Raw genomic sequence first — 24,296 nt, 5'->3', positions numbered from 1 at the left:
ATAATTAAAGTTTTGAAGAAAATAGAGTTTGGGGGGGGGGGGGGATGGGAAATATAGGGATTTTGGGGAAGGTGGATTGAGGTGAATATCATAAAAAATTATTTTCCTAAAAATATTTTGTACTCTCTAACCAAACACCATAAAATATTTTCGGAATTTTATTTCACTCGTCAACCAAATAAGGGAAAATAAATAATAAAATCATTTCTTTTTTAAGAAAATATTTTTCTTTACACCAAACATATCTTAGTAGCCACAAAATATATAAAATTTATATATTAAGTATAAAAAATATATTTTATATTTTTTTGATTATTAGTTTAAGAGCGGCTATGCATTATTCATTAAGTTGGGCTCATATTCAAGCTCGAAGAATATGATGGGCCTCCAGGTCCTAAACAGCTTCAATTTTCCAACCCATTACCCACGTCCATGGCGCGATACGTATAAGTTCGTTGACACGCGTTGGCTCCCATCGAAGTTCACCCGTACCGGTTATTTCCTCCATTTTCATAAGAAAACTTCCTGATTAAACAATTCATTAGGGCTCGTCTCGAAAAACGATTCGATTCTCAGAGAACTCATTAATTAAATCTGCTATCAATTTCGGTATCAATGAGTTTCTGAGAGCTTAGCATTTCAAATTATCTACTGCAAGATCTCCCTCGCATTTCACATTTTACGTACAATGGACGAGTCTTACTCCAATTTTCCTACCAGCCATTTGATCGGCTCTGTCCCGGTTCGCACTCTTCACTTATGACTCTTTTGCGCTTAATATCTCTTACTTTATGTATCGATTGCTCTAGTGGAGGCATTGCTTTTTTTAATATATTGGGATTTTAGGTCTTGCTTATTATAGATTTGATCCGTTTTTGCTCTATTAGCTATTACGGAGAAGTGCAAAACCAAGGAGAAAAAAAATCAAAACTAGGACTTTTCTAGCTAATTTTTTTTTTTAGTAACTAGCAAGTCAATTTGTTAAATTTAGTTGTAACAAAATATCGTTTGGTCGTATCGGCATACATGGATGAATGCATGCTTTAGCCGTTAAGTTTATTTTTATTTGGTATATTTGCAATCCTTAGCTTTATGATTTAAAAAGCAGCTTCAACATTTACAACTGATTGGACGAAAATGAATTCCAACTCATGAATTTTCTAGTTATAGAGATACGGTAGTTGGGATTTAATTTACATCTAAATACTGGAGGTATCTGACTCCCTTTTTGAGTGGCGTTTCAAATCCTTAAATTCCTTGATTAGGATTTGAGTTCCTACTGGTTCAACTATGTAGAAACATTAGTTTTATTTTATGTAATCCCTGGATTAAAATATCAACCATGAGATACAGACTTAGTTCAAATCAGCTTAAAAAGGTAAAATGTTATCATTATCCACGTTTAGTTAGTATTGCAGCTGCTTAGATGTTGGAGTTTTAGCTGAATAGATTGCTTGCACTGTGCAGGCTGTTGTTACTGAAGAAAAAAGCACCACTAACCCGCAAGGTACTTCACCATTTGTTGCATGGAGAGATTTGGGCTTATAGATCCATATGTAATGCTTTCGAGTGTCATATGAAAGGATCCAAAATAGGGGCTGACATAATGTGATTTAAGTTGATTAAATTTGTCAAATCCATATTTTCGTAGGTAATACCCAAACAACTAAAAAGGATTTAAGCTTATGAATATGAAAGAATACGGTCAAATCCCTCCTCTTAAGAGGACCCTTAATATTTTCTACTGTTCTACCAGAGAGCCGACTTTTGCTAATCTAATATATATGCAGCTCCTGCAGCAAATTTGCAAATATTTCCTCCAAATAGTGGTGCCAGTACAGGGAGCGGATATCAAACTCTCGGAGGAACTAGTGGTATGCCTGTTATTTATAGATTTATCCCCTTTCCATGCATATTGGCACGGTTGATATTTAGTATTGAGAAATTAGTTGTTGATAAAAAAAAAGATTTGAGAAACTAATATGATTTGCATCTCATAATAGTAGGTTTGGATGAGTATATTAGTTGGTCAGTGAAATATATATAAAACTTTTATGATAAGAGTGCATGTTCTTTCTTTAGTTTGAAGTTCAATTCCTTTTAGTTCATGTTATTGTTGAAGTATTGAAATGTTTATATTAGTATTTCTTTCTGAAGAATGTGATGCATTTTATGATCCTTTGCTAAAGAAAGTGCACATTAAGTAGGATTGAGGGACTATGATGAAGGCGATCAAAGAAGATGGTATCATTGCAATAATAGTCTCTAATCTACTAACAAATGAAAAAGGGTCTCTGATCATGGTGCTCTTCTATCTACAATACCAAGCTTATATTTTATGTGTGGTAGTCATGCTTTAGGATAGAACTATATATGGGCAACTATTTAAGGAAGGGCAGTGTAGCGTCTAAAGCACCTCTATTTGGTAGTAGCATAATCTCCAATTGATTTTTCTCCTTCATTCTGCATTTATCTTCCTCCTCTTCTGTTTATTTGATTGTCTCTCTACGGTTTTTTTCTCCCAATTGGCGTTCACTGGCCTTCACTTGGTAAATCTACCTTTTATCCTGATAACTGCTGCAGATAAGCTTGGAGAGCTTCTTTTTTGATCGATATACATGGAACATAATTTTGTTAATATTCACATCCTTCTATTCCCAACCAATTCATGTCATTCTAGAAGTAATACACAATGCAGCTACATTATCTTGAATTGTAACCACCTACCTCATGCAGAGGCGAATGGGCAGCAATCAGCAAACACCTGGAAAGGAGTATTTAGTGTCTCATCTTATACACAGTATTTCAATGTAGATGAAGATATTGTCATGAACAGATTGATGAGTTCTTTGAATCCTCTTAGTGGAGATTTCTTCAGCAAGATTGATGCCAACCCTGATCTGTAAGTCCTGCATTATCAATTATGAATGTAGGAAGAACAACAAATTTTGTCAGTTGGAAGTACATAGACAATGTAGCTAGGTTTGAGAAATGCTGAACATCTATTGGTTTCATCGGATCCTTTTCTTTGATGTGATATTGACAAACCAATACAATCTAAAGTGCTTATTCTGTATCATCATTTTGTGTTCTCTTTTTATGCTTTCTATTTGTGCCATGGTTACTCACGGTGCATGCAGCTAGTTTTTGCTGTTAAGAAACTGAAAGAGATATCCATAAAAAGAAGGTATTTGTTTGATAGTTTAGTTCAAGCTAGATAGATTTTCCTTCTTTTTTTTATCTGATAAGTAAGTAAATTTTATTTCACTAAATCTGCATAACCTATAATATGAAAAATAAAGATCCACACTTTTCAGGTTGTGCGATGAGCTAATAGAGCCTAATTCTTTCCTATCTCATAAACATCTTCCAGCTTGTAACATGAGGCTAACAATCATGTACACTTATACTTAAGTCTAGGATAGAAACCATTTTTCCTTAGAAGCACCTTTGGTTTCTTTTTCTCTAAATGATCCCCCAAATGGAAGGGGGAATAGTCTCTTAGAGTTTTATTTTGTTCCTCCTCTCCTCTTCTTTTCCAACAAAGGGTTCGTCCTTTGACAGTCATGGTCGTGATCCATTTGACTTCATAAATGCGTAGAAACATATTCCACAATTGTGGAGTTACTGGGAAGTGCAAAAGAAGTTGATTTGTATTTTCAACTGCCTTTTCATACAGGTGACATCTACTTCACATACTTGTACCCGTTTTCTGCAGGTTATTCTGAGTTAAGATAGTAATAGCATCATATATCACTGACCAGCTAAAGCAAACTATCTTAGGTGGTGTGCAGGTCCTCCATATCATCTTCTGTGGCCATATAGTTAGCTGGCAAGTAGGAAAATTCAAACATTTATAGGCTGAGCTCATGAGAGCTTATCACTGTTATGAATTTCCTAATTTAATGCATCAGTATCCCCTCACACTCCTTGAAACATTCCAGCAACTGTAACAGCTGCACTAATCTTCCCACTTCCCAATAGTTTCATCTTTCCACAATGTCGCTTCCCCGTCCTTGATTTCTATATTGATCAATTTCAGCCAACTCTTTTTGTGCAACCGTAAACAGGTTAGGAAACATCGCTTTCAAAGGGGTATGTCCCAACCAAGCATCACAGCAAAAAAGAATTATCTTACCATCACCTACCTTGAGATGCAGCATACTTGTGAAATCCTCCCACTAGCTTCTGGTATATTTTCACAATCCACAACCATGAGATGTGAAAGCTGTATCAGTACACGAAAAATTTTATCTTCTGAATTTGACCTCTACAACTTTTGAACAATGAATTACCCTTTTGGATATATATCCATAACCACTTGAATTATGGACTTTTGTTTTGCACCTGTACGTTCTTGATTCCAAATCCACCTTCTCTCTTGCTTATTGTAATAAACTCCCTTTCACAAGTTACAAAGGAGTTCAGCCCCTGGTCCCATCCCACAAAAAATCTCCTCTCAATTTGTCTGGCTTCAATTCCACCTTTTTTGGCTTTGAAATAAAGTCGTTATGTTAGTAGTGCATCGAGTACACTGTTAGTGGACACCCCTAACACCCAGAAGAAAGCTATTGTTTTTTTCTTCCAGCTGGAAAGCTTGTACTCAATAATTTCCACCAGCCCTTGCCATATTCCTTCTGATTTGTATTTAGCATCTCGTGGGAGTCCCAACTAAGTGGTGAGCTAGCTTCCCGTAGTTCACCTTAACGTTCAGCCAACACTTGAATATTTTGAACATCGTAACCGGGAAATATGACATTTTTTCATATGCCATTTGTAAACTCGAGAGAGCTTTAAACACATACAGTACTACCCTCAAATATGTTATATGATCTTTCTTTTAAAAATAATTCAATGTATCATCAACATAAATTTTTGGGTATTTGCGCGCCTTCCCAAATGTTGAAACCCCTAATCCAGCTCATTTCCATGTCCTTTCGTAGCAATAAACTAAGACCCTCCAACCCTTTTGATAAAAGGCCCTGAAAATCATCTGCTTGTGATGGTCTAGTGGTAAGAGGGCAGCGTGTGATGTGTGGGTTAGACGCACGTCACAGGTTCAAATCTGTCACGGACGACATCCTGATATTTAAGTGGAGAAGGGTAGAGGGGCGGGTCCATTGTCCAAGGAGTTCCAAACCGTATGCTGATCCTCAGGAATTTCTCGGTTATCCCAAAAAAAGAAAAACATCTTTCTCCGGAGCCTTATCTCCTGCATACTCGCTGATTACCACATATTTTCTCCTCCTCAAAAGGCTATGTAACTGAATGAAGTCTTCTTCTACAATTTTTTGGAGTTTACCAGGTTGAAAGCCAGGTCTCCAATTCGCTTATTCTTTATGTAGAGACACGAAGGACTGAATCACTTCATTGGTGCCCTTTGTATCTTCCACTAGATTATCATTACCACCATAGCTTCAATTAAATCTGTGTAGATTAGTCATTTTGTGGAAGAATTTTGTGATTTATCTCCTTGCTTCAGCCAAAGCAGTCAACTTTTTCCTTCTATGAAATTTCCTCACATTTGGCAGTTTCCTCCAATTCCATTTTAACTCTGCACTTTGCACCATTTCATTATCTGTCAACTCCCTATTTCCAATATATGTCCAGATTTGGCATTATCTACAAATATCTGATTTCTCCTTTTCCAATCTACCAGAAGTGTTAATATTCCATTCTCTCCCACTAATCTTCAATATTTTCAATTTATTGGGTCAAATTATAATATGGTCTATGTCTTTCAAAAGAACCACACCACTTTTGCAACAACTCCATAAATCCATTAATTTCTAACCGTATGTTCTCGAATTTGAATTATGAACTTTTTCTTTCCACTCCTTATAATGAGGATTGTGGTCTGGAGATGTCTTAGACCTCATTTGTTTTTATTAAGATTAAGACGTCTGTATCTGCATACATATCTGAATATTAATATGTGTATTAAGATTAAAACGTTTGAATCTGAGAAATTTAATATGTTGAATTAAGATCTGAATATCGAATAATTATGACTGTTTGTTTTCTCTACATCTGAATATGTAAAACTTGTTTTTGTTTAAAAATTAATAAGTATCAATTCAAATCAAATAGTACTAATTAATTTAATATTATATTAATAAAATATTTTTTAATTAATTTAATATTATATTAATAAAATATTTTTAAAAAATTATATGGTGGTTGATGGTGATGCTAGCTAATAGTGATGGTTGTGGGTGTCGACTGGGTGTTGGTGGTGGTGTTGGTTTGATATTGGTAACTAAGAGTAGTAGATGGTGGATGACTATAGTAGTTAACGGTGGTGGTTGATGGTGGTAGCGACTGATAACAGTGATGAGTGATATATAGTGGTGGTTGATCATGATGATTGGTGATTGTTGTGGTAATGGTGTTTGGTGGTGATGGTTGTAAATGACAGTTAGTGGTAGTAACAACTTACATTCGTGCTTAGCCGCAGTAGTGGTTGTGGCTGAGGATTGTGGTAATAGATGGTGGGTAATGGGTGGTAGTAATGTATAATCGTGGGGGACAACGATAGCGGTTGGTGATGGTTATTAGCGGTGAAAGTGTAGGAGTAATACTGAAATATTATTTTTACATAAATTCTTGAATGTATAACATCTTAATGATATTAAGACTCTTTAATCATTAATATCTATTTAGACCCATTAAGTGGTTGTAAAATTGAAAAAACAAACATACTTAATGGTTAAAGACCTAAATGATTAACATTCAGATCTTAAAGACAAACACACTTAGTGACAAATATCTGAATGATTAAGATCCAGACCTCCATTAAGTGCAAACAAATGAGGCCTTAGGCTAGGTCGGTTGCCTGATATAGATTCAGTTTCTTATCCCACTCAGATGAGAAGTGGAATCTATCTTTCCTCGAAGCTTCTTTGGAGCTGCCCCTCTAACCCATGTGAAACTACCGATACACTATGGTCCATGGACATTCAACTAAATTCGTTTCCTCAATAAATTCAGAATTTTTTTTCTTAGACTTGGAAGAACGCCTCTGGAAATGGTATTCCATGCGTCAAAAAGGTTGTTCATTATTGGCTCTATTTTTCACCAGTAGGAGTGGCAAATGGGCGGGCCGGATCGGATATGGTTCGGGTTGAAAACGAGTAATGAAAAAATGGGTAAATTATCCGACCCGACCCATATTTAATACGGATAAAAAGCGGGTTAACCGGCGGATAATATGGATAACCATATTATCCATGACTTCTTACATATGATCACTTTTGGGAGAATTCTTAGTCTCCCTAACTTGAGGAACCCCAATTTGAGGCTTTACAAATGTAAAAGTTAGACCCATTGGTTATCCATTTTCTAAATGGATAATATGGTTCTTATCCATATTTGACCCGTTTTTAAATAGTTCCTTATCCAACCCATTTTTTAATGGATAATATGGGTGGTTAACTGTTTTCTTTGAACCATTTTGCCACCCCTATTCACCAGTGTAACTTGTTTCATTGAAGTCTCCATTGACCACCTATGGTCTACAGTAGACCAAACTCTTCTAAAACAGCAACTTCATATCACAATTCACTCTCTCCTTTCTTGTGCTTGGTCCATAAAGTCCAGTGAAAATCCAATAGAGTTGTTTGAATTATTCTTTAACGAGTCAGAGACCGAGCGATTACCAGTTATTACATCATTGAAAGACTAGTACCTCTTGTCTTATAGCACAATCATGTCGTTCCTTGTACCATTAGCCTTAAACATACTAAAATGACATCCATCAGGCCAAGAACGGTGGAATAACTCCATACTATCTTCTTCAATCCAGTGTTATCAAAGGCTCATTTAAGGTGCACTTAAAGCTCTGAAGCTCAGAAAAGCTCAGGCAGGGTGCTTCGCCTCGCTTAAGTTGTGCTACAGCCTAAGGCAACGCATTAAGACATGCACCTCATTGCCCATGAATTTTGTCGTAAATCAAGCGACACTAAAAAACAAACATAATCAGAAAATAAGTGTATTAGCTGTAAAGGAAAACATTATGAATGGACTTGTTACTTTATTTTATATATATATATATATATATATATATATATATATATATATGTATATGCATGCATACATTCCCCTTCATTGTCCCTTTTCTTATTAAAGCCCCCACTTTAAGTGCGCTTTGCGCTTAAAGCCCCAACAGACCTAGAGCGCTTCTTAGAGCTTTCCAATTGTGACAACTCTGCTTCAATCTTTACTTCTTGCAAACAATAAGAATCAACTTTAAGTTTGACTATTGAAGATCATGCCTTTAATAGACTGAGACTTATGCTTTTCTCTCTCTTGAGAAATGAACCTCTTCTTGCTCTTTTGATCTTCTCCCCTCCGTCCAACTTTCAGGCATATTTGGCTTCTTCTCACCTTTTCTGATCGATCTTATTCAGATTTAATCATTTCCTCTTTCATATGTCTTTATTCCTTTATCCTTTCAGTTTTCACTGCATCTTACATATTTCTTGTTTCTTTATACAGTCATTTACTTTGGGTTTCTTAGTTATCAGGACGATCGCCGAGTATCTTCATGGCCAGAGAAACGATTTTTGAATTAAGAGAAATGAGAGATAGTATATCAGACTAGTTCAAGGTCATTAAAAGAAATAAGAGATACACCAACAGGATTCATGTGGATAGGAAGAACTTGATGGAGATTTCTAAGGTGCTAAAGTTAGCATCAACATGTTACATGGATGATTTGTAAACGATAGAAAAGCTGGGAACAGGGACATGCATACTTCATATATCAGAATTATAACATTTATGAAAGGAAAGTGAGAATTGTGTCAATGCGTAGTAATAGGAAATCTATGGTCAGCATTCCAGTGATTAATGTGGATAAAGGGTGGGCTGATTTAGCCAAAATGATACAAAACACAGTCAATTGTTTGGTAGGGTTGCTTTGTCACAAGTCGAACAAAACATCCTTTCTTGGCAGAGGTACAAAAATGGACAGATTCCAATTGGGAGGCACCGACGTGAGTTAATATCAAGGAGATAAACAAGGATTTATTTTGGTTTGGCGGTCTCCCATGAACACATGTCAAGGTGCGAATGGGGAACCACAATATTTGTAGATTAGACTTGTAGGCCTCGCTCTAGATCTTTGGTCGGATAACATTTTCAAAGTAGTAGGTGAAAAATGTGGTGGTCCCAGGATTGATAATGGTGCAAAAAGTACAGCACACTTGAAATGAGCTAGGATTTGCATTGACTATAGAGGAGTTATTCCTTCAAGAATGAATTTCTCTATTGAGCGTTTGATCTAAAGGTGTTTAACTGGCGGGTTGGGACGTCCTGAACAAAAAAAAAACCAGCCCGTCCATTATTGGACCGGGTTGGTTAGCGGGCTGGGGGCTGGTTGAAAAATTTCGGGTTATTTTGGGCTCGTCCGGGTTCGGGCTTATCGGGTTCGGGCGGGCCGGGCTTGTACAATTTTTTTAAAATTTAATTTTTGTTTTTCTTATTCAATGTTATTGGTACTTAAGTGTTTGCAAACTTTTAAGGCTTAGAATTAAACTTTGAATTTTAAACATTAAAGTTTTAAATTTGAAATTTGAATTTTAAAATTTTAAAATTGAAATTAGAAAGTAAGTGGCTACAAAAAATTATTTAATAAGACCAATAGGCAATATGCAAGGAACAAACTCCGAAGGCTTTCATTTTATATTTTTAATACTTCAAATTAATTTGCAAGTTCTTTTTTGAATTTTTTATTTTTGAACTTGTAAATTAAAAGTCTACAACAATTATAAAAAATAAGAAATAGTACATCACATGCTTTGCATCATTTTTGTAAGTTTTTCCATGTCAACATGAGGTTCTTGGTTTCTGGCATTGGTTGAATCGGAATCATAAACCATTATATCTCCAATTTCTTGGTCCTCCGCTTCGTCTACCTCGGCACGCCTTTGATTTCGCCGTTCTGGTCTTATCTAATCTCTGAAGCACACTAGAATTTCCAAAGTGTTGCTGCCCAATGAATGACTAGTATCTACTAGCTGCTGCCTTGCTTGGCTAAATGCGCTCTCTGATGCGACTATTGAAATCGGCACATTTAGCACGTCTCGAGCCATGGCCGAAAGAACAGGAAATTGATTTGAGTTGCTCTTCCACCAACCTAGCGGTAGAAAATCCTTTGTGAGGGGCTCTGGTGACTTTTGCAAGTAGAATTGGAGTTCATCAATATTCCTGCTACTGGTTTGTTGATGTTCTCCTAGTGTAGACCAAATCAAATAATCTTGAACACCATCATCATCATCCAAAGTTGTTCCAAATGTTGAAGTATTACTTGAAGGAATATTTGCATTTACAACCGAAGAAGCATCAACAATTTTAGCATAATAATTATATAAAGTTTGTAAATGTTTGTGTAGATCAGAAATTCAAGTGTCAATATCAGGAGTTTCAGTCTGTCCAATATCCATATAAGTATATAAAACACTGATTAATTGGCGACACTTTATCATTTTGATAGTAGGGTTTAAAATAGCACCAATTAGGTAAATATGGGGAATTGGGTAGAAATATTTTTTAAACTTATCTAGCATAGATTCAACAACATAAGCATATCCTTCTTTCTTCTTCAAATTATGTAGTAAAAGAAAAATTTCAGCAATATTAACTAAACCATTTGCAATAGTAGGATAATAAGCTCCTGAATACTCAAGTGTAGCCACATAAAATTTTTGTAAAAATTGTACAACATCTTCAATGACATCCCAAGTTCTAGATGTTAACAAACGGCTAGGATCGGTACAATGAGAATTAGCAACTTCAGTTATAGGCATTCTATATTTATAACATCTTAAGAATAAATAAGTATAATTTCACCTAGTAACTATTTCTTCAGGCATGAGTCTTGGTTTTAGTCCATAGTGTACACATTTTTCCTTAAATGCATTTAATCTAGCACTTCTATTATTTCCTTGAATTGCACCAACATCTCTCCTAACTAAAGTGATTTCATCTCTAAATAATTCAAGGCCACTCTTGACAATCAAGTTATAAATATGATATGCACATCTAACATGAAATATTTCAGGAAGTGGTGGGTGTAGATGCAATTTTAATATTGTAATAGCAACATTGTTGTTAGAAGCATTATTAAATGACATACACAAAACTTTTTCTGCAAGATTATAAAATATAGCAACTTCATGGATAGTATTACTTATAAATGCATCAGTATGACTTTGATATATTTAAAAGCAATAATACGTTTTTGCATACAAAAATTATCATCTATCCAATGGCATGTAACAAGCAAATAATCATTTCCATTTACAGCACGACCAATATCAGAAGGAAGAGAAACTCTACAAGAAAGACTTACGAACAAATAACGTATATATGTCTGATATTGTCCAAAAAGCCTAAAGATATCAACTCTACAAGTACTTCTAGGAATACCTTTAAACAAAGGGTTATAAATTCTTTGAATATAAGTAACAAGATACGGTGAAGAAACAAAACTAAAAAGTAAACAACCTAAAACAATCATTTTAGCTAATTCTTCCCGATCTTTCTTAATATCGTATTTACCCATTAACCCCACAGTACTCGGGTTAAGTTTTTGTTGCCCATCTTCCTCATCTACTCCCTAATCAAGAGGGTGGAGCTCTATCATATGCCTACGAGGTTGACCCGTTTCCCCTCCCTTACCGAACTCATGTTTATAAAGTTCATTACAAATTCTACATTTTACATAATTTTTTTTGATCTTCTAGTATGTCAAGAAAATTCCAGCACTTACTTCTTAATCTTCGATTCTTCTTAATAGGGAGAGGAGGCTTACTTTTTCCACCCCTAATATTTTGAGTTTGACTAGCATTATCAGGATTAGGTGGTGGTGTTTCAAGATTATCGGGTGATTGAATATCATCTAAATCATCATCTATACCATAATTTTCTTGCATTCGCTCATAATCTACATTTAAATTTTCAGGTGAACTTTCAGAAATATGTTTAAAGCTACTAGAAGAACCAACACCACCTCTTGATCTTTTGGAAGTTTTCTTACTACCACCTCTACCAGTGCATGCTTTGGTTGCTCTAAGTAAATTCATTATGTAAATTAAATTAATAATTCTAAATAATAAAATAAGTGTACACCAAAGAAGGGAAAGAGATGGAACGAGTGTACCAGGATTCCGGATGCCGCATTAATTTTGATATCAAAAATCAAACTTCAATTGATAGACCGAAACTTGATAGTTGATACTTGATAGTACTTGATACAATACTTCACTTGAATACTTGATATTTGATAATAATAATTTTGTAATGGCTAAACTAAATATTTGATGAAACTTGAAATAATAAGTAATTGAGAATTTAAGAACAATAATCAATAATATCAAGAGAGAATTGAGAGAGAATTAGAGTAGTAAGAGAGTGAATTGTGAGAAAAAATGAAGAAGGGGCTCTATTTATAGGTTTTAAAAGGTTAAAATTGTAAATTTTTAATTATTAGGGGTGGGAGGGCTGTTTTTTTAATGGGGGAGGCCGAAATGGCCATTTGTACAAAATCTGCCGTTCCCCAATGTTCACTTCTGAATTTGACCGTTGGCAACGGTCCAAAAAAATTTTAAAAAAATTGTAACGGATACCGGGCTGAAACGGGCTGCAGCCCGTTAACGGGTTAGCGGGCTTAGCGGGTTCCGGTGCACCGGTATCCAAAATGTGTTCGTCTAAAACCTGCCCCCCAACCCGACCCGGCCCGCACCTATAAGCTACAGTAACAGGCTGAACCGGCTGACCCGGGCCAAAGCGGGTTGAAAATGGGTCAGCCCGCCCCGATTAACAGGTTTAGTTTGATCTTCACGGTGCTGTTTTTGGTGGAAGCTGTGACGTGGGTAGAAAGAATAAGCAAAAAACATGTATTCGGTAGCTAGAATTTGTCATATGGAGTTGCTGCAAGCATTGGATTTGTTTAGAAACAAAGCATGCAAAAGTCCTGAGGTGGAAAGTTCTAAAAATGACACCGCACTCACACCCGCTTTCAAGAAAGGGGAAGAATTTGAATTTTAAATTGATGAGGCTATGAGGCAGAATAAACAAAGTCGGGAGATGTCTTTTAAACCCAAAAGAACATAGGCCAAAATAATAAGGGACTAAAGACAAACAAAATAAAATACGCACCAAAGCACCATTCACCCTTGTCTATTTCAGACAGGATATTATACTTCAAAAAGCGAAGCTTTAGAAGTCCGACTTTTGGTTGAAGTCGGAGCTTCGAGGCAAATGCACCAAAAGGCCTCAAAAGTTCCCCTCTAATCCCGACATGCAGAATGCAAATGAAAGTGTTAGGAGGGTGAAGGTGAAGATGTTGCTTTAGTAAATTTAAGAAGCTAAATCTGTAAGAAACCTCATGTTGCTGATGGTCCTACCAATGACAAATACAGAGGTAGGCATGTCGGTCGAGGCTCCAATTCCGTTGGTCTACGAAGATTTATCGTCGTAGTCTAGGGTGGACCAACCCTTAGACATTCTAATGCTGCCTTGGATTGAAGGAGAAAGTCACGGGAGGGCCAACAAGCAATCTCCAGCGAAGTTGGTTAAAATGAACATGTTGAAATTATGTAAGTAGCTGAGTGTTCATATTAATGAGTTTGAGGATGAAACTCAAGATCTCATTTTCAGAATTGAGAAAAGCATGATTACAAGAAAGAATCAAATTCGAGAAGCAAGCACTAAGTCAATACAACATGGGTCAGAAAGATGAAAATTTGGAACTTATAGAGTTTGGCATAAATTATGGGGAAAGTAACAAAAATGACAGAGCATAGAGGAGGAAGAACCTAGATGAAAGAAAATGAAATTGAAGATTTTGATCTGAAATGTTAGAGGGCTAAACCACAAGGATAATTTAAACTTGGTGAAGATACTTGTCAAAAAATAGGCGACAGATATCTATTGTTTTCAAGAAACAAAGGTAAATAAATCCTCTTCCACTTTAATTAGACAATTTGGGAGTAGGTGGGCAGATTGGTGGAGGTCGAAAGCGGAGGGATTCTAGTGATGCGAGACCAATGATTATGGGTCTCTAAGGAAAATTTTTGGAAGCCACTTGTTACAATTTTCTTTGAGGATATGAACTCTGAATTTAGAAGGGCTATCACGGAGTATATTGTCCATGTAATAGTAATAGGAGGAAAGGATTATGGTGGGAATTGACAACTATTAGGGGTTTAGGAAATTGGCCTAGGCTTATAGTTTGGATATTAATGTTGTGCGCTTTTTGAAAGAAAGAAAGATAGTCACTACGGCCATGAAAGCATTTTCAAAAATTATTGAAGATCTTGAAGGGATGGATTTGCCACTTCAGAGAAGTTAATGTACATGGTTTAGAGGAGATAATGATTCTGTTCCGTCAAGGATAGGTAGAGTTCTAATTTCCAGCGAATTGGATGATGCTTTTAAAAAGATAAAACGTAGAGTACTTCCAAGAGCTTCTTCGGATCGCTTCCCAATTCTACTGGAATGTGGTGATCGGAGTAAGTCAAAATCTCACTTCAAATTCAAAAACATGTGGCTACATGCTACTGGTTTTGCAGAATTGGTCGACGAATGATGGAAATAATATGATATTAGGAGACCTGATTTGCTTCTTGCTAAAAAGTTGAAGATGCTGCGGGAAGATATCAAGAAATGGAACATTAATGTTTGTGGCAGATTGGAAGGCAGGAGGAAGAATCTGCTAACTGAGTCGGCACTAGACCACCAGAGTCAGTCATCAATGTTGGATGCAAAAATGATGTGCGGAAGAAATGAAATACTTAAGCAGTTTGACGGGAGGTTGCAAGGGTAGAGGAGAAGTCGTGGAGGCAAAAGTTAAGGTGTTTACTGATCAAGCAGGGTTGACGAGAAACACAAAATATTTACGTATATTGGCAAACGCTCAAAGGAAATAATAATATTTGAGAAGCAGGAAATAACAAAGGAGATGGCTCAAAGAACCAACAGAATATAAAAACACGTTTTGAATTTCTATGAGAAGCTCCTTTGATATAAAGAAAAGTGGATAAGTGGAAACCTGCCTGGGAAGATGGCAATATAAAGATGTTCTGTATAAGAGATAGAATGGCTTCAGTGCCATTCACTGGAGAAGAGGTTACTGCAGCATTAACGAATTCTATTAGAGACAAAACTCTCAAAACTGAGTTTCAGTGGCTGAGAGAAAGAGTGGTGAGAGAGTTCCTGCCTTTCTTGGCTATTGTTCAAAGCTTGCTAGTTTTTTTTTGGTTATGGTAAAAAGAAACTGAGCTTGGTAACAAGATTTCAAAAATGATATCCCTCGGATCCCAAAAGAATGACTACATTTAGAGTACGAGGGATAAACCATCTAATTTTATATTTCAATTTAGAGATTGAACTTTTTGACTTTTAAAAATAAGTTTAATTAGTCAAAAACTACTTAGAAGTACTATAAATCACGATATTCACAATTAAAATTATTTGAGAAGTGTCTTATAAAATGCTAGTAATATTTACAACTGTTCGACTCTCCAAAATTGTAATGTTGTAGAAAATGAAACAGGTGGAGTTCTACTTTTCTACATGAATTGTGGTTCCGATCTTGAAGGGAATTTTATATTCGTTCTTGAAGGTGTTGGTTTATGTTTAGTCAACAATGGCATGCCAATTGGAGGAGTTGGTGGAAAGAGTTGATGTGGATGCTAGGAGGAAGCTTCCTCCTTTGATGTCACCCATGACATCAAGAGGAGGTAGTTTGATGTCACCAATGACATCAAGAGGAGGTCTTTACCTCTATAAATAGATGCTCTCCTTCATTTGTAGAAACCATCCCAAAAATAATACAACACATTGTATTGAGTAGAGAGTTAAGAGAGAAATTCTCTTAAGTGTAATTGGGAACTCTCCCTTTCCTTTGTTAATATTAAAAAGGCAACTGTTCTCTGGTGGACGTTGGATTATTTTGATCCGAACCACGTTAAATCTTGTGTTCTTTCTTTTACGTTTCCGCTAACAATTGGTATCAGAGCAACATGATTCTTTAACGATCCAAGGAGGAAGAACAAGCAAAGATGAGTTCCATGAAGTTTGAAATTGATAGATTCAGTGGACGCAACAACTTCAATATCTGGAAGATCCAGATGATGGCGTTACTGCAGAGGGAAGGTTCAATCCATGCTATTGACGGAAAGTATCCTAAGGATATATCAACTCCCGACAAGGAGAAGATTGAAGGGGATGCATTGAGTGCAATCCAACTATCCCTTGCACCTAACGTGCTTTGTGAAGTGAGTACGGGTACCGAAGAGACGGCCAAACAGTTATGGGAAAAGCTAGAAGGGCTATACCAAGACCGATCAGTGAACAACAAGGATGTTGTTACAACGGCGTCTTCACACATTTAATATGGGGTCAGGTACTTCGTTACAAGATCATTTAGATGCGTTCAATAAACTTGTCATGGACTTACAGATTGCAGGAATTAAAAAGGAGGAGGAGACGCTTGCATGTGCTTTGCTATTTTCATTGACTCCAGGATATCGTGATATTGAGAATTCAATGATGTATAGCAAGGAGCCTATCTAGCTTGAGCAAGTGCGGCAGGCACTTAACTCTAGTGATGTGCGGAGGCACATTGAAGGAGATAGAGATAACCAGGCAAGTGGGCTCTTTGTGAGAGGCCGGACTAGCCAACAGGGAAAGAGCAAATCAAAGCACAGATCAAAGTCTCGTGTGAACAAGAAGAATACAGAGTGTTGGGGTTGTGGCAAGAAGGGGCACTTTGAACGAGACTGCCCAATGTCAAAGTCCAAGGAAAAGGCGAGTGCATCCACAGTTGAACAGGTACATGATTTTGATAGTGATTATGTACTAACAACGTGTAATAATAATAGTAGTTATGGAAACAAATGGGTGTTAGACTCTGCTTGCACTCTGCATATGACGTTCCGAAAAGACTGGTTTAGCAGCTATGAGAAAAGTGGAGGAACCGTAGTAATGGGCAATAATGCAACTTGTGCAATAGTTGGCATTGGCTCAGTTCGGGTTCGCTGCCATGATGGAGTCGTGAGGACTATTACACAAGTCCATCATGTTCCTGATCTGAAGAAGAATTTGATCTCCCTGAGTACTCTGGATGAACAAGGCTACAGGTACATGAGCGAAGCAGGAACTATAAAGGTGACTAAAGGTTCTTTAGTCATGCTGAAAGGCAAGCTGGAGAACGGCCTTTACACATTGGCCGGAAGCACCATTGTTGGCTCTGCAAATGCATCTACAGTGCAGTTATCTAATGATGACAAGGCAAGACTATGGCACATGAGACTGGGTCATATGAGCACACGTGGACTGGAGATGTTGAGCAATCGTAAACTTTTGGAAGGCGAGAAGATCAGCACGCTTGACTTCTGTGAGCACTGCGTTCTAGGGAAGCAGAAGAAGGTCAGCTTCAGCACTGGCAAACACAAGACAAGAGGAGTGCTAGACTACATCCATTCAGATTTATGGGGTCCCTCTAAACTTCCATCGAAGAGCAAAAAGAGGTATCTTCTCACTTTTATTGATGATTTCTCACGAAAGGTTTGGGTGCATTTTTTGAAGGCAAAAAGTGATGCTTTTGAAGCATTTAAAGAGTGGAAGATTTTGGTTGAAAATCAAATGGAGCGGAAAATCAAGTATCTTCGCACAGACAATGACTTGGAGTTTTGCAATGAAGAGTTTAATGAATTCTGCAAGGTTCATGGGATCTCAAGGCATAGGACTGTCAGGCATACCCCACAGCAGAATGGAGTTGCCGAGAGAATGAACAGAACTCTTCTTGTAAAGGCTCGTTGTATGCTCCTACAAGCCAAAATGTCCAAAGTATTTTGGGCTGAAGCAATTCACACTGCTGCTCATATTGTCAATCGATCTCCAGCATCGGCAATTGACTTTAAGACTCCGAATGAGGTATGGTCAGGTGAACCCTCTAACTATTCATACTTACGAGTATTTGGGTGTCCAACTTATTATCACGTTAATGAAGGAAAGCTTGAACCAAGGGCTAAGAAGGCCATATTCGTAGGGTATGTGGATGGAGTAAAAGGGTACAAACTTTGGTGTTTGTCTTTACTCAAATTTATAGTTAGTAGAGATGTCACCTTTGATGAATCCTCTATACTTGATCCCCGTAAAGTTTCCGTGGAGTTTTCAGGAAACAAGAACGACGAGCAGGTGGAGCTTCCGGTGGAGCTTGCCAAGGAAAAGGATCAAGAGACTCAGGTTAAAGATGAGTCAGAAGATGTAGACCTTGAAGAACTTGCTGTCAATGAACCATACACAATTGCAAAGGGGAGGGAGAAGAGGCAGACACGAGAACCGGAACGCCTTATAGATCAAGCAAACTTGATTGCATATGCGTTCGTAGCTGCACAAGAAGAGATTAAAGATCTGGAGCCCTCCTCGTATATTGAAGCAACTTCTTGCAAGGATGCCGCACAATGGCGGTTAGCCATGACTGAAGAGATGGAGTCTCTTCACAAGAATCAGACATGGGTCTTAGTGAAAAGACAAAAAGGGGAAGAGGACAGTTGGATGCAAGTGGGTCTACTGAAAGAAAGAGGGAATTCCTGAAGTGGAAGATGCTAGGTTCAAGGCGAGATTGGTTGCAAAAGGTTTCAGCCAAAAGGAGGGAATTGACTACAATGAGATTTTCTCTCCGGTCGTGAAGCATAGCTCAATTCGCGTGCTACTAGCATTGGTTGCACAATTTGACTTGGAGCTTCAACAGCTTGATGTCAAAACTGCTTTCTTACACGGTGATCTAGAAGAGACAATCTATATGGATCAACCTGAAGGTTTCCTAGCTGAGGGAAAAGAAGATCACGTATGCCAACTAAAGAAGTCTTTGTATGGTTTGAAGCAATCCCCTAGACAGTGGTACAAGAGGTTTGATGCATTCATGACTACACATGAATTCTCAAGGAGTGCATTTGATAGCTGTGTGTATCACAAGAAGATGTTTGGTAACTCAATGATTTATTTACTGTTGTATGTTGATGATATGCTTATTGCTGCTAACAACATTACATAGATAAATGCTTTGAAGAAACTGTTGAGTAAGGAATTTGACATGAAGGATTTAGGAGCTGCCAAGAAAATCCTTGGTATGGAGATTTCAAGAGAAGACGGTGTTGTACATCTTTCTCAGAAGAGGTATATTGAAAGGGTTCTCAAGAGATTCAATATGCATACGTGCAAGCCTGTAAGTACACTATTAGCTCCTCATTTTAAACTTTCAGAGTTACAAATGCCTCAGTCCGAGGATGAGGTGGAGCATATGTCAAAGATTCCTTATGCCAGTGCAGTTGGTAGCATTATGTATGTTATGGTATGCACACGTCTAGATATTGCTCAATCTATAAGTGTGGTAAGTAGATACATGTCCAGCCCAGGAAAGAGGCATTGGGAAGCTGTCAAGTGGATATTGAGATATCTCAAAGGAGCTTCTGGTGTTGGTCTGACCTTTCGAAAAAGTGGTGGAGGTATTTCAATTCTCGGTTATGTAGATTCTGACTATGCAGGAGATCTTGACAGAAGAAGGTCCACAACTGGATACATCTTTACCCTCGTTGGCAGTGCCGTTAGTTGGAAGTCGACTCTGCAGTCGATTGCTGCTTTGTCTACGACAGAAGCAGAATACATGACAGCAGCGGAGGCGGTGAAGGAAGCTATCTGGTTGAAAGGTTTAGTAGCGGAATTGAGTTTGGTTCAGCTGGAATCAACTCTTAGATGTGATAGTCAGAGTGCTATTCATCTAATGAAAAATCAGAGATTTCATGAGCGCACTAAACACATTGATGTCAGATTTCATTTTATTCGAGATGCTGTTGAAGAGGGAACTATCAAGGTCGTGAAGGTTATCACAGACGATAATGCTGCAGATATGTTGACCAAGATAGTCCCACTCGCTAAGTTTGCACACTGCAAGGACTTGGCGGGGGTGTGCATCAACTGATGCAACTCCGAAGAGAACAGTTGTTAGGTGGAGGTGGTATGTTCAACAATGGTTTGATTCTTCTTGTTTCTTACAACGGGGTTGCCTAGTAAGCTTAGAAGTTTTGGCCAGAGTTGTTCACACGCACCCTCGAAACGCAAACTAAGGTGGAGATTGAAGGTGTTGGTTTATGTTTAGTCAACAATGACATGCCAATTGGAAGAGTTGGTGGAAAGAGTTGGTGTAGATGCTAGGAGGAAGCTTCCTCCTTTGATGTCACCCATGACATCAAGAGGAGGTCTTTACCTCTATAGATAGATGCACTCCTTCATTTGTAGAAACCATCCCAAAAATAATACAACACATTGTAGTGAGTAGAGAGTTAAGAGAGAAATTCTCTTAAGTGTAATTGGGAACTCTCCCCTTGCTTTGTTAATATTAAAAAGGCAACTGTTCTCTGGTGGACGTAGGATTATTTTGATCCGAACCACGTTAAATCTTGTGTTCTTTCTTTTACGTTTCCGTTAACAGTTCTACTACTGTGTTAATATATTATTATTATTGCACCCAAGGGTGTGGCTCAGTGGTCAATGAAGTGGGTGAGAACTATGAGGTCTCAGGTTCAAATCCCAGCGGAGACAAAAAATACTAGGTGATTTCTTCCCATCTATCCAAGCCTTGGTGGATAGAGTTACCTGGTACTTGTTAATTGTAATATTGTAGAAAATGAAACAGGTGGAGTTCTACTTTTCTACATGAACTGTGGTTCCAATCTTGAAGGGAAGTTTATAATCGTTCTACTACTGTGTTAATATATATTATTATTTCCCCTGCACTGCATATTTGTTAAGTGCCTTTTATTTCAAGAAAGTGAGTTCATGAGAAGTTAGATATAGTTTGATTACTCTTATTTGGGAATAAGTAACAATAACCTTCTTGGTTTTCTATTTATGATGAAAGCTTCTATTTACTGGGATTCCAATTGCTGGAAGTTTTACTTATTTTTCTTTTTTTGTTATGTTTTCATATATGCATTACATATATATACAAGGTGTGGTGCTGTGAGTTGGAGTATCGAATTTTGTATTTTTCTGTCTTAAATGTTTCTATTGAATCATTTCTGTGCTCTATTTTTCATGTCTATCCAGGTGTCTACTATCCGATTATTAGTTTTTTTTTCAATTGTAAATTTCTTTGTACCTCCCTCTTCTGATTTAGAAATTTGTAGCTCCGAGTATTAGAGTATGTTAGTTGCTGTAATGTGCTGGAGATCCACAATGTAATAATGTGAAGGATCAAGCTGAAATGGTATTGAGTCAATATAGAACGACTCAAGTTATCAGCCAACCAGTCTGATAATATGTTGTGCATAAGCAGTTGTAACATCGTATAATCTGTTTCTAATCCGTCTGATATGATAACGTTGGTGGATTTGGTGCTCTTTATAACTTCTCCAGTCTTTCATCTGTTTCTCTGATATTAATCTTCTCCCTCGTTTTTGTGTATCCCCTTCAGTTATGGGCTTGTCTGGGTGTCTGCTACTTTGATATTTGTCATTTCTTCCCTGGGAAATTGTGCTACTTACCTGATGCATAAAAGAAGTGATAGCAGCAGTTCTTGGTCATTTGATGTCAACTATGTGAACGTCGCGGCAAGCTCAGTTTACGGTTATGCACTGCTTGTGCCAATGGGGTTCTATTTCTTGCTTCAGTACTTGGGTTCTAGTGCTAGCCTCATACGCTTCTGGTGCTTGTGGGGATATTCCCTCTTTGTTTTGACTTTGAGCTCCGTAAGTACTTCTAATTTTGCTCTGTCTTTTGTCTAGATTATTGGCGCATGCCATCAGTACCTGAGTGTCTGATGTAATAGTAATGGATTTCTCTTGGTACCTCTATGGTTGAGAAGCTTATGGGTTTCTTTAAGTCTAGCTATGTGTTTAAAGCAAGATCTACGAGAGCTAAAGCATGTTCATAGTAGCATAAGTTACTCCATCAAACAATAATGTAGAAGTTACGGATCTGTCACATGTGAGGCACCTGAGTGTGCAGCCCATAAACTTGACAATGCATGGACTGAATTGACACCGTATGGTTTGCATATTGCAGTTTGATGTAATCTTTTGATCATCCATTGAAGATCACTTCTACTCTTCGGAAACTTGATTGGTTTCGTTCGTCTTTCTGGTAACTTTGTTGACAAGATACTTTTGTTCTGTGTCTCAGTTTCTGTTGGTAATCCCGATCGAGTTTCTTAGGTGGACAATCACACTACTGGCTGGTGCTGCTTCAGCTAGCTTCGTTGCTGCAAATCTCAAAATGTATATACAGTCAAATGATCTCACGATTGTATTGGTTGCTGCTTTTGTCCTGCAAATGGGCCTGACAATCTTCATCAAGATGTGGTTTTTCTCTTAAGACTTGGTTTTGTAGGTAAATTGTAGCTCAAGTTGCTCTTCTCAAGGCGGCAAGTAGTTTTGAGTTTTATTTTTCTTGCACAATTTCCCCACTTTTCTGGTTCGGGATACAATTACAGTGGTTTGTATAGCTGTGAAGCAAAAGAGTACTGGAAAGTCTAACAGAGAACTTGCAGAGAAGTGTCTAAATACTCTCAACTAAGTCCATTGTTGTTCGTGTTGCTTGTTGATTGGTGCTTGAAGAACATATGCTTCTGGTCTGTAAGTTTAGTAGACTTGTGAGCACAAGATGTAAAAACTATTTCTGTTTCATCATGATCTTTTTGGAGTTCTATATTTGCAGGTCCTTGTACAAATAAATCACTTATGTTAGATATCCTTTCCATCCTACATTTACATAATGGCATTGGTTGAGCAGAAAGCAAAGGATAATTGTACACTAGTATTCCTGTTTCCGACATCGTTGAAATTTCATATTTGAGAGGCGGATGAATCTAGATTTCTACTTAGACTTCGGCCTTTGATTTTGCTAAGATATAAATATGTCATATGACTAACAGGAAGCTCCTTCTTGTAGGGCGCGGACGTTAACCATTGTAAATTTTTTTCAGCAAGGTCTTTGTCATTGAACTCGCCGCTTTGTTTTGTTTGCTCATTTTCTTATCCTTTTGATCACCTTGTCAAAACACACACACACACACACACCCCTCCACCTCGAGATTGATTTCTTTAAAAAGTTAGAGTTCCTCAATTTCGAGGAGAAGTGCGTTAATTCATTTCATTAGAGAAACCTAACTTCTGAATATTTTAGAACAAGTAGTTTGTGTTTTAGCTTTTTGTAAGATACTCGTCAGCCAGAAGGGGGACACATTTTATAAGAAACTTCTCTCTCACATTCGCCTGCGCACAAAACAAATATAACACTTTTAATAGTCAAGATTATAAGTTTCTAAATCTCATAAGTAATCGTTTGCATCAGTTTTCTTCTCGTTTCTTCTCCGTACCAAACGCGACGTGTGCGTTTAAGAAACTTATGGAAAATATTTGTGGTAAAAAAAAAAAAAAATTGGTATATCATTTTGGATTTTTTTCTTTATATTTTCATAGTATTAGCATGAGATGAGTTTAAATGAATGAACGTGATCAGGTTTAGATAGTCTGTCCTAACTTATTTGGGGTTGAGGTGCAGTCATATTTTGGAAAATTTGAGTGTTTGCTTAGGTATAAAGATAGGTGATGTATATCTTACCAGGTAGATGAGAATAGTGTTCCGGTGATATTCTTTTAGTCTAAAGATTGACGATAATGCTCAGTTGTACCAAGTGATATGTAGAGATTTAAAATATTGGTAAACGAATGTGACTTATGTTCATAACGTAGATGCTTATTCTCCTCTTTTTCTGAGAAATATTTTTAGGAACTTCAGAATATCCAAAAGAGATGAACCTGGGTGTAGAGTGACTTTGGGTTTTTGAAGAGGGGAACTTTTTCACTGCTTTATAAAAGTTGCCTAATCCTGGAGTCAAAATGAACACCGCCTTTGCTCTTTTCATGGTTGGTCTTAGTTTTGGGTTTTTGTTTTTATTGGCCTTTGGCCTGGATTTGGAAATAAGGTGATCACTGTATAAAGTACTCTCTTTTGCCCCCTTGTTTTGGAGTGTGTAGAAAAAGTTATTCTTCAATTGAGATTTTGCCATCGTTCTTTCAGTAGAGTAGTATTTTAATTGAACTTCTTAGTACACAATATAAATAGGGACGTTGGCATAACTGTACGTCTAAATAAATTGGCTCTCATTCATCCTCGAGAGGAGAGTAGATGCGAAGGTTCGAATAGAAAATCTTCGCGAATAGCCCAGGGCATCATAGCATGTCAGAAAAAGGGACATAAATGTAATCACTCCTTTGGTTGAGGTC

At 37.3% G+C, this 24,296-nt stretch overlaps 1 protein-coding gene across 2 annotated transcripts; it reads left to right on the top strand.

Moving 5' to 3' along the window:
- The first annotated feature begins 464 nt into the window (after positions 1-464).
- On the top strand, positions 465-22,770 carry LOC107790713 (uncharacterized). 2 transcript variants are annotated; one of them, XM_016612679.2, is made up of 6 exons: positions 465-742; positions 1,468-1,507; positions 1,800-1,874; positions 2,737-2,902; positions 21,485-21,758; positions 22,192-22,770. In XM_016612679.2, the coding sequence occupies exons 1-6, from the start codon at positions 689-691 to the stop codon at positions 22,381-22,383; spliced, it is 801 nt and encodes a 266-aa protein (XP_016468165.1). In that variant the 5' UTR covers positions 465-688; the 3' UTR covers positions 22,384-22,770. The 2 variants fall into 2 exon arrangements, with proteins under 2 accessions (XP_016468165.1, XP_016468160.1); XM_016612674.2 differs by having other exon boundaries at positions 466-742; positions 1,791-1,874.
- Positions 22,771-24,296: the final 1,526 nt, after the last annotated feature.

Source organism: Nicotiana tabacum, chromosome 6 (genome assembly GCF_000715075.1).
Source record: "Nicotiana tabacum cultivar K326 chromosome 6, ASM71507v2, whole genome shotgun sequence".
Classification (NCBI taxonomy): Eukaryota; Viridiplantae; Streptophyta; class Magnoliopsida; order Solanales; family Solanaceae; genus Nicotiana; species Nicotiana tabacum.
This window is presented reverse-complemented; position numbering and strand designations above follow the sequence as displayed.

What these genes read in the sequence shown, in the direction of transcription:
- LOC107790713 (XM_016612674.2), top strand. Translation starts at nt 689, where the DNA reads ATGGACGAGTCTTACTCCAATTTTCCTACCAGCCATTTGATCGGCTCT. An exon ending in ATTTGATCGGCTCTGTCCCG is followed by an intron (nt 743 to 1,467) that starts GTTCGCACTCTT and finishes TGCACTGTGCAG; the next exon opens with GCTGTTGTTACTGAAGAAAA. An exon ending in AAGCACCACTAACCCGCAAG is followed by an intron (nt 1,508 to 1,790) that starts GTACTTCACCAT and finishes ATATATATGCAG; the next exon opens with CTCCTGCAGCAAATTTGCAA.